General features: G+C 36.7%; 1 protein-coding gene across 2 annotated transcripts in view; it reads right to left on the bottom strand.

The window, feature by feature from the left end:
- Positions 1–280: 280 nt before the first annotated feature.
- The window catches only part of zdhhc8b (zDHHC palmitoyltransferase 8b), a 61291-nt gene continuing 50241 nt past the window's right edge, over positions 281–11330 (bottom strand). Inside the window, exons 5-11 of one of the 2 annotated variants that reach the window (XM_079872970.1) lie at positions 10966–11068; positions 10551–10642; positions 8123–8255; positions 7747–7858; positions 7294–7403; positions 5614–6647; positions 281–3869 (exon numbers count right to left, since the gene is read on the bottom strand). In XM_079872970.1, the coding sequence (XP_079729096.1) occupies positions 3719–3869; positions 5614–6647; positions 7294–7403; positions 7747–7858; positions 8123–8255; positions 10551–10642; positions 10966–11068 (1735 nt within the window). In that variant the 3' untranslated portion in view covers positions 281–3718. Of the gene's footprint in view, positions 3870–5613; positions 6648–7293; positions 7404–7742; positions 7859–8122; positions 8256–10550; positions 10643–10965; positions 11069–11330 lie in introns of both variants that reach the window. The other variant, XM_079872969.1, reaches the window with a different exon arrangement.

Raw genomic sequence — 11330 nt, 5'->3', positions numbered from 1 at the left:
GATTTTGTTTTAATTTAGGCTGCTTTATTTATGTGCGGTTCGGACTTAGCAGTCAATGGCTCTTTGCATATTTGTTTAAGCAAATCTTCCCTTTTATTCTTATCTATCTATCTATCTATCTATCTATCTATCTATCTATCTATCTATCTATCTATCCATCCATCCATCCATCCATCCATCCATCCATCCATCCATCCATCCATCCATCCATCCATCCATCCATCCATCCACCTACCATAATTTTACAAGACAATATGTGACAAATAAAGACACAAAAATGAATGTTCAAGTTATATTTATTCAGATTTTTTAAAATAATAGAAGTACCTTGATATGAAACTATAATGTCTTCATTTCATTTGAACGAAATACTTCATCACAAAAAAAGTCCTAGTTCTTTTTTTTTTTAACTGTACAACTTGTTTCATTTAAGCAGAAGGTGACGCTGTGCCAGACAGCGGCAATGAAGGACAGAGATGACAACATGACCGAACACAGTGAAACATTCACAGAAATGGAGCCTGACAAACTGTAAAGGCCTATCCATGTCCATGTGAGTTATTTACAATTTCAAGGAGCTGTTTGACTGGGAAAAGTATGATTATGACTCTTTTCACATGCACCAAAATGATGTCTGTATCAGTGCTTGAGTGTCTGTAGTCTGTTAGACCCCTAAGGCAGATCTGTGAGGAAATCACTATGGATTCCTTGGAAAGTCATCTGATGGGCAGCAGAGAACTCCAAGTGCGGTGTATTTTCAGCCAGAAAGACATCTGTAAGATCACCCTGTCAGAGATGCCGATAACATAAATCAACATTTCACTACAAACTGATCCTTATAAAATTGTTAGTTCATCATGAAACAGGCCACAGTGAAGTTTTCAACAGGTAGGAATTTGTCACTTTCACATATGCTGTCCATTTCATTTCTTGAGAAAAATCATTACATTTAAAACCGATTTCTTTTTTTAGGTGTTTTTTATTTAATTTTTTTTTTTTTTAATCAGCATGTCTTGCACTTTACAGCAACAATTTCCAAGATCGGTTTCTCTTTCACTCTCAAGCTCTCGCTCCCTCTCTCTCTCAAAAAAAACTTTTTTTTTTTATTGGTCTCCCCTTTTAAAATACAAATGCAATTTATAATTTTATAATATATAAGGTAATGAAGAGGACATAAACCAAGCACGGTAAACATTAGAAGTTGGTATAGGCCATAACTATATTACATAATTGGCTAAAAAAAAATTAATAACCCTTATTTTTTACAAGAACAACACTTTATAAATTCCCTCATTTTAAATGTGAGCATTTGTCTGTGTAATAACTGTACAGATGCCTGCACAATACACACACCTGTGTTTGGAGGACTATTTTATTTTTTTATTATTCTTATTTATTTTTTGCCCTTGCTGTAGAATCAAAAGAGACTACAACTACTCTTGAAAGTGAGAAGGGAAGGTGAGACGGATATGAAAGGAACCTACGAAGATATCTGCTTTAAAATACTCTACCGTTCAAAAGTTTGGGGTCGGTACGATTCTTTTATGTTTTTGAAAGAAATTTCTTATGCTAACTAAGGCTGCATTTATTTGAACAAAAATACAGCAAAAACAGTAATATTGTGAAATATTATGTCAGAACTGAATTTTCAGAAGTCATTTGCTGCATTCACACCATGTCGTAATTACCGTAATTGCGAGATGACAACACGTGACGTTCTAGTCGGATTCCCAGTTTACAAGTTGAAATTACAAGTCATTATCTCCTAATTACGGTAATTCAGACATGGCTGAACTAAACTAATCTATTACTCCAGTCTTCCGTGTCACATGATCGTTCAATTCTAGGATCCTTCAATCCTTCATTCTATGTTGATTTGGTGCAAAAGAAACATTTCTTCTTATCAGTGCTGTCAGTTGTGCTGCTTTCTTTGACCAACAGAAAAGAACAGAATTTTTTAAAATAGTCTTTTACTTTCTGTAACAGCATAAAAGTCTTTATTATCACTTTTGGATCAATTTAATGTCCTCGGTTTAAAAAAACCCTACTGACCCTAAACTTTTGAACGACAGGGTATAAGGACCATGTGTCATGTCGTTATGACAGTTTTTTATTCTTTACTCTCTCAAATGGATCCAGCATTCAGAAACAAGCATCTTAACTACATGTGTAACTTTCCTGAAGAGCATTTCCTAAGACATCCTATTATAGCATTTTATTTCTCTTTCAACATTTGTTCATTGAAAAAAAAAGAAAAAAAACTTAACAGAAAGTGCTACTTTCAACTAATCAAAATGGCAATGCGTACTAACTAATTTGTACAAATAAATTATAAAATATGCAGAAAAAGAAGAAAAATCCACTCAAAAAATACAAACACCTCTTTGAATATCTGTATAAAAAGTGAAATATATACCAAACCATTGAAAGTTGGGTTTTAAAAAACACAAACGTTATAAAAATAAAAGAAATGGAAAAATATTTGGGATGTAGCCATGAATTATCATCATGTTTTTCTAATCTATTACAGGTAAAGGTAAATGGTAAAGCAATAAAAAAACGTGGATATTGCGGATCTTACTTTCAGTACAACGGTTTAATTCATCTTCAACTCCATAAGTCCTTTATGTAATAAAGGAAGGAGTATTTTTCAAATGTATGTTAAAAGATGAAGATGATCATTTCTGTAAAACGTTAGACTATGGCTTTAACATGTGGCCTGTACTGCTAATACACAGTGGTGTGTTTCTGTTTACATATTCATATCTCTGCCACTACAAAATACTTTTTATAAAGAAAAACAAAGTTTGAAAGAAAGTTTTAACACTGGCGATAATGCCCAGTATCCACCATATTAAACTTTTAATTATTTTTTTTATATTACATATACAAGTGTATGTTTATTTCTATGGCAGCTTATAGTTTTACATTAGTAAAAAGTGTAAATGACCACCATATTTGAAAAATAAAACTTCTGTGTAGGTTTTTAAAGTACCCAAGTGCTGTTATGGTTTGTTTGAACCTGATAGCTTAAAGGGATAGTTCACCCAAAAATGAAATTCTGTCTAAATTTACTCACCATCATGTTGTTTTAAATCTGTATGAGTTTCTTTGAAAAGAACATTGGTTTTCATTTTGAGGTAAACTATCTTTTTAACAGAGAAATGCATTTGAGATGAAACCCTGATTATTAGATCAGTATAATGACAAAAATATAGTAGTAATGAAGTTACTGGCATGTACACATACACTCACATTCAAGTGTGTGAAAGATCAGCATACTGAGCACATTTGCATTCAATAAGTGACCTTTGACCTTTTATATACAAACAACTGAATTGGCATTGTACATATTCAGCCCTTAATGGTATATAGATTTTTTTTTTTAATTCCATTTGAAGCGATTGAACCAGTATTTCCTGTTGTGTGTGCGATTTATATCCTCTGACGGCTGACACTTTAAAAAACATACAAGGCTTTTGATTAAGCAGCTCCTGTTATATTTTACACTGTCACATGGAAAGTCTCTTTAACAAAGAAAAGGCCAATGTAAAATATTCTCCCAAAAGACCTGCCCCAGATACTGCTTCTCCTGATCGGCGAGTATTATTTCATAAAACTGTGAAAAGAAAGAGAAACTTGTTCTCTTGAGCACAAGTGGAGGTGGTGTTGCCATGGCAGTGCTTTTCCTCGCAGGCAGTGGCTCTCAAGCTGTCCGTCAAACTGAAATCTCATATGTAGTTCCACCCACTCCTGTGACCTTTTTGACATTGGTGTGTCTGCTGGGAGTTCCAGAAGGAGTCCCTAGATGGCAGTCACGTGCTTGGCCCTTTAGTTGCCCGTTGACTTTACCTGGACCGGGGTCCTCTCTATGTGGAGAAAATATCAAAAAAACAGGAAGACATATTTCAGTTGAAGACTGTATCCTCAACTGTTCTCCTCTTATGTTCTTCATTAGGCAGGTAGAGAGTCAAACATGTACTGAATGGTTTGAAATGTTACAAATGAAGATGAGTTAATGAAGAAGAGGACAGTTGAAGAGTGGTGGAAGGGAATGAACATTAATACAGGACTCAAAAGCTACTTGTCCTTGCAAGTATGCCTTGCAAACTTTTTTAAAGGTACACTATGTAAGTTTTTTGTTCAAAAGTAACAAAAATTAGATAATGATTCAATACGTCAGAAATCCTTCTTCCAAAACGTGTTTTTTTTGTCAGATTCACTGTGGTAAGCATATTATAAGCGTTTACATTTTAGAACTGACAGGGCGGTTTTTCCACAGGAAATTGCGTAAATATGTCACTCGCCCGTGGCTTATTCGGATATGGCGTTTTTATTACTCAACAGGTGAGTAAGGTATATTATTGAACGGAAAAATGACCACATGTAGCTCTCTAACAGAGTTCATTGTAGAGCATTATAGTGTGAAGGGTCATTTCATTATGGTTGCTGTAGCGCTGTGCTGGAATTAAGTACTATTAATGTGTATAGCTGCAGTAACTTCTTCAGCTAGTCAGCTTGAGATCCTTTCCATCTAAACTGGTCATATCTCTTAAGCCTAGTAGTGTATGTTTTATGAGCAGTAACAGCTAGGCCGATTCATCTGCAGGACATGCAGAGCCGAAGCACAACCAAAACAATGTTCTTCCACAAAATGCATGCTACATAGTGTACCTTTAAATCTGTTTATGATAGTTTATTTAAAAATAGTTGCTATGCTTTCTTCACCATTTCTTTTCTTCACAATGTATTAAAAAAATAAAATTCTGAAGAAAAACATTTCTTGTAAAAAAAAAAAAAAAAAAAAAAAACTAAAAATGGATCATTCTTTTTTTTGTGGGATCTATAAAAATGTTGTCAGGTAGAATTCCTTACTGTTGAGCCCTGTAATAAATCATTATGTTAAAGAAGATACAATGGCTTAATGGTATGATAGATCAACTCATGCGGTTTGATGTTAGTCACTTATCAGTTGTAAAAATAAGAACAAAATCAAGTCAGTCAAAGAAAAAAAGCAACAAAACAAATAGTATGCACATACAGTAAATGATTGTGAACAAAAAGCACTACTCAAACAGAACAAAAACATGAATGGATATCACATCATGATTTTTGTATATTACATTGATTTCTGACAATGCAACACTGTTGCATTTCATTACCATAATGCAATGAAATGTACAGTATGCCAGAAGTAGATACCATGCAAAATGTATCATAAATAAGCTCATGAATATGAATGAAAAGACATGCAGACATGGAAACTGATGATAATGAGGGGAAAAAAGGCAAAGAAAAGGACATTTATTTGGCTACCAGATACATAATCACAAAAACATTTTCTTCTCAGCAGAAAGGCAAAAAAAAAAAAAAAAAAAAAAAGCATAACCTTATGTTTTCCCAATAACAATAATGACAGAAATTAATGAATTAAAGTACAAAAAACAGTACTCAAAAATTGACAAATGAACAGCACAAATTAAATCTCTTTTCAGACCCATTCGGGTCAGAGCGTTCATATCTCATGAACCTCTAGCCTGTTTAGTCTATACATCATGCACCTATCCTCACCCTCTTTACCGATTGGTTAAAAGCAGATGCTATACGTCATACCTTGTACCCAGACGTGGTGAGTCCGCCCTCTCCAGGGCGCTAATGAAGGCGACCTTCTGATGGGCGTATAATGGGGAACGGGGCACAGCTGTCGGAGAGTGATGCGAATGGTGCACCGGAGAGCGATATTGGTGTTCGGCTGTCCTGCTTGCACTGCCTCCATCTGTGTGGAGGGACGTAGTTGAAGTCCTCGGTGCTCTGGTGAGCGAGGATGCAGAGGAACGCAGAACAGGGGTTCGGGGAGCGTATCCCATCAAGGTGTCCCGAGAGCTGCACACAGGAGGGGTGGGCTCTCGGGGTCCGGGGCCTCTAGGACTGTCAGGGTAACACGTCCCAGGTGGGAGTCCATAGGCGGCTCCACTGCAGGTGTCAAACACACCTGAATCGTTGGCGTAGGCCACCGGCGCTTGAGCGTGCCGAAGCATGAGTTTCTCCCTCTCCTCAAACTCCTTCCTCTCCTGGATGGAGGCCATGATGGTTTTAGAGAGGTTGTCGTAGCGGACTGGTGAGGGATCTCGATCTCTCGGGTGTGGTGACTGCCGCCCGTACATCGCTCCTACGTGCACGGGGCTGTAGGACGGGGGACCGGCGTGTCGTTGAAGCTCGGGCCCTCGCACGTGGCACATTTTAGTGGGCAAGTAGGGTGAATGAAAACCCATAGAGGGCACTCCCGGGTGGGCCGCACATTCGCCCAGAGATGGTGTTAAGCTGGGGGTTAGCAAGCTATCGTAGGACAGGCTGCCATTGCGGCCAGATAACGTCCCAGGAGAGAAGACTCCTTTGTGAGGGGTGGAAGTGACCGTTTCTGGTTTGCTGCCACCCAGTGGCACACGGTCGGCCCTGTTCACTCCCTGTTTGAGGCTGAAGGAGCGAGACGTCGTGCTGAAAGAGTCCAGCTGGAAAGGGGAAGACTGGTACGTTCGGTGGAGAGGAGTGCTGCGGTAGTCTGGCAGATCCAGATTTGGCTCTGAACGGTAATCGTGACCCCGCTCCTCCAAAACTGCAGAGGGCTTACCATTCTCGGACATTACAATCTGAGAACAGATGAATACAATTGAGAAAATGTTTCAAAATAATCAGACAGCCTTTTAAAAATATGATATTATATTATATCAAAAGTATATTATTATATTTATTTATATTTAAGTATAATATAATATTTATATTATATTTCAAAAATTTGGAGTTAGTTTTTGTAAATTAATAATAAAAAAATATTATTCAGCAAGGATGAATTTGACTGATCAAGTGACAGTAAAGACATTGTTACAAATTAATTTTATTTCAAACGAAAGCAGTTCTTTTGAATTTTATTCATTAAATAATCCCGAGAAATATTAACATGGTATCAACAATAATATTAAGCCAAACAACCTTTTTCAAATGTGATAATAAGAAATGTTACTTGAGCGCCAAGTCACCATATTAGAATGATTTCTGAAGGATCATGTGACAATGAAGACTGAGTTAATGGCAGCTAAAAATTCAGCTTTCCCATCAAAGAAATAAATTATATTTTAAATATATATTCAAAACAGAAAAGAGCAATTAAAAATGCTATAAATGCAGCCTTGGAGAGCATAAAAAGTTCTTTCAAAAACATTTGAAAAAATCTTACCAACCCCAGACGTTTGAACAGTACTGTAATGTAAATTATATTATTATATTCCTGACTCTCACCTTCTCTCCGGTTGCGTGATAGTGCACTTTAGGCATGGTGCCGAAGGAAGGCCGGTATTTGTACATGGCTGGGGTGGATGGATTGGTGGGTTTGCTGGACAGGGAACTCTCTGGAAAATGTGGCACAAATTAAATGAATGACTCAACAGTACTGCAATATGATGCAACACCAGATGGCAGTAGAAGTGCAGTTTAGAAAAAGATGATTTTTCACAAGCAGAAAACAGGCTTTGATGAATTAGATGAATACAATATTTTATTTATAATCACATGGTTTTTAAATACTTTTAAGTAGCATTTAAAAAAAATCTCGCAAGCCAAATATATGTTTAAATATATAAATAAAAATTAATTTTGTTACATTTTGGTGCTGACTGCTTAACAAAAAACCTAGTAAACTGCAAACCATTTGACTACAGTATGAGTGACTGGCTGTTCTGTAGCGCTACTTGCCTTCGCTGGAGGTGAGTTGACTCTTGAGCTGGTTGTAGCGATCTGCTTTTGGTGGCAGAGGTGGCTGTTTATCTATACTTTTATCATCCACACCATCCAGACTAGTCTTAGACTAAAGCACAAAAAAACCACGATTTATTTTGGGAAGCATGATTTAGGCACAGGCACCACATTCCTAAAACTGTTCCTCTAAAAATGAGGACACCATGCATTTGAATAATTCCAGTTTTCATTGAAATCTAAATAATGAGCCTGTTTTGATGACATTATGAACTGCTGGTGTAGCGGCACTTACTACAATAACAGAAATGATTAAACACCATTGAAATTCCAGGATGTAGGCAGACAGAATTAAAAGCTTTTTTTTTTGACTCACTTTGCTTCGTAGGATGTTACTATGGATACCATTATCACTGACTTTTACAGTGACGTGTCGGTTAGAGAGGTCAGGGCGGAGGAATGGTGGTTTCAAAGCGATAGGAATTTTCTTCCTGGGATCAGCGATATACCTGTAGAGCAGATATACAACCGATGACGTGATGTGTGTTGAAATGCTTTTCCTCCAAAACAACACAGATTTGATATTTTTAGATAAAGCATATAAATTCATGGGTCAGACTTAATCAGTGTATGCCAAAATCAGACAATGCTTAAACAAATATTTGATAAAAATGACATTTTCTCATGTTCATTCATGTTCTTTCACACCCACACGACTTTCTTTATTCTTTGGAACATGAAAAGCTTACATTCTGAAGATTTAGATGTCGTTTAAAATAATAATAATACTTTTATTCAGCAAGGATGCTGTAAATCTATTATGGTTTCCACAAAAAAATATTAAGCAGTTTTCAACATTGATAATATACGAGATGTTTCTTGAGCATCAAATCAGCATATTAGAATGATTTCTGAAGGATCATGTGACACTGAAGACTGGAGCAATGATGCTGAAAATTCAGCTTTGAAATCACAGGAATAAATTACATTTTAAAATATATTAAAATAGAAAACAGTTATTTCACATTGAAATAATATTTCACAATATTACTGGTTTTTTTTTTTTACTGTATTTTTGATTAAATAAATGCAGCCTCCACGAGCATAAGGGAATTCTTTCAAAAAACACACAAAAAAATCTTACTGACCCCAAACTTTAGAACGGTAGTGTTTGATAGCTTCAATTCTGATTCATTCACAAAACAGATGGATCTGGCTCTCGAGTTCTTGAGTCAAAAGAATGATTCGCTCATGAATCAGATATTGTTACTTCTCCTATGAACTCTCATGTTTGTGCCAAGGAGAGCTAGTAGATGTCAAGATGTTCAGTTCATAACCATTTAAATGTTGGTGCACTCCTCACAAAAAGCTACTCTATGGCTTCAGAGGCCTTGGAACATGGTATTATAGTGTAAAAGTATACATAAAGCAGAGTATAGACCACTTTTATCCTTTTTTAAACTTGAAAACATCAGACAGTGTTCAGAAGAAAGAAAGCCATACTCATTTGAAACAACTTGAGGGTGAGTAAATGATGACACGTTTTTGTTGTCGAACTTCTATAATTTCTATTTCTGATTCAAGGAACATTTTAATTTGTCCAGTGGAAAAAAGTAGTAAGTTTACAGCAATCTCCTTTTGTTCTGCTTTGACCTCACAAAGGGTGTCCTCTATTGTTTCTGAAGACGCCTAAACGAGTTTTAACAAGTCATTAACCTTGGCTCTGATCTGTGTTTATACGGCAATCACTTTCTCTCTCCCCATTGTTACATGACCTGCTTCAAGTCTTCAGTGCTATACGCTCTTCCTGCTCGGAGTGTCATAATACAGGCAAGAAAAACAGGACGCAATCTACCTTCCTATGGACCTCTATTCTTCTGAAACCCCCTCTAGATTGTCTACAATGATAAACAACCTCTTTTTTCCATCCATGTCTTCTGTTTATATTTGTTACAGTAATTATTAACGGCGTCACGCTTATTTTAAAGCATATTTCCTTTTCTGCTGCGCGCTTTCATCTCAATAACAAAATAAGCACACAACAAAGACGTCAGCGGTGAGAAAACAGCAGTTAAGAAAGCATCTGATCATATCGATGTGGATACATTTGCACAAGCTCTGCAATTCACCGGCATTAAGTGGACAGATGAGATCATTAAAATTACAATGTAATGATTGTTTGATTATAAAGTATATTTGAGACGACAGACTACTTAGATCTGGCCATGTGAGACTATAGTTTGAATTAATTCCTTTTCTTTACATGACACATTGACATTACAGTACAGAATAGACCTTTCGGCTTTATCCTGAACATTGTATAAGCATTCATTTCATGAGTCATTAAACGGAAGAAAGGCTCTCAGGAGCGAACATAAACGTCACATCCTTTTGATTTTCTCAGCAAAAACGTCATAAAAATCAGTCTACAGGCTTTCATAGACAACCTAGGAAGTCAAAGGGCTCATTTTTTAAAAATATTTTGTTACAAGTGTTTTACACATTGGCAATAAAAAACAGTTACACAGTTAAGTTGATCCTTCATAGGGCTTTTGTAGCATTTGCCTAAGCGGAATGTTCATTGAATCCTGCCTGTTTTGCAAATAGAAAATAACAAATAACCTAATGTAAATTCACTTAAAGTGAAATGAAACACCCATCTGTCTGTTCCAACTGGTCGTGGAAACACACTGTGGCCAGTGTATTTCACACACTTTCCGGTATGTGTGTACTGTGCGTGCTTGCAACTCTCAGTGATTATGAACATGAATATATGTGTGTGCAGAAGCCAGTTTCTTCTTTACCTAGGAGCAAGCGGACTGCATAAGACGTGTTTCATGTTGCCACAGCAACCCCGAGTGAATGGATTCACTCCTCCTCTGAACTTTCCTGTCACCTGAGAACAGAGAGAGAGAGAGAGAGAGAGAGAGAGAGAGAGAGAGAGAGAGAGAGAGAGAGAGAGAGAGAGGAATTCTACTTTCAGCATACTGAGGAGAGTGGAAAACAACTGTCCTTGACCCAAAGGACCGTAATGTGCACTGAAAATAACAGCCTTTATAACAGATGTCATGCACGAACAACAGAAGGCAATCAAGTTGGAAAGACATCAAGGTGATTCTGAGTGGGTGTGCAACATGTGACTACGATCCTGCCTCTACATATGCGTATGTTGTTACACAGACCAGATAAATATATTTAGTGTTGTGTAATTTGGTTCACCTGTTCGTTTGTGGTCCGTCCTCTGACTACAAGAACCATGTGAAACCCAGTGAGGCCCATAACAGGGATGAAGAAGAGGCCAGTCACACACATGACCACAAGACTAGACAGCAGGAGAGTCAAGGAGCCCACAAAATCACAGCCAATCAGAACATTTTTGATTTTTCATACACAGCTAAGTGGAGCAGGATTGTGAGCCAATGAGATCTCACTGTGGGCCCTGTAAGACGAGCAGTGTTGTTATTGTTAAACAAAATGGTTAAAAATTAAAATTAAAAATATTAGATGAAAAAGGTCAACTTAATAAACTTAAACAAAAATTTGAATTGTTGCTTTAGCAACAAACTGAAATAAAATAAGTTTCA

This window comes from Squalius cephalus (genome assembly GCF_949319135.1).
Source record: "Squalius cephalus genome assembly, chromosome: 5".
In the NCBI taxonomy this organism is placed as follows: domain Eukaryota; kingdom Metazoa; phylum Chordata; class Actinopteri; order Cypriniformes; family Leuciscidae; genus Squalius; species Squalius cephalus.
This window is presented reverse-complemented; position numbering and strand designations above follow the sequence as displayed.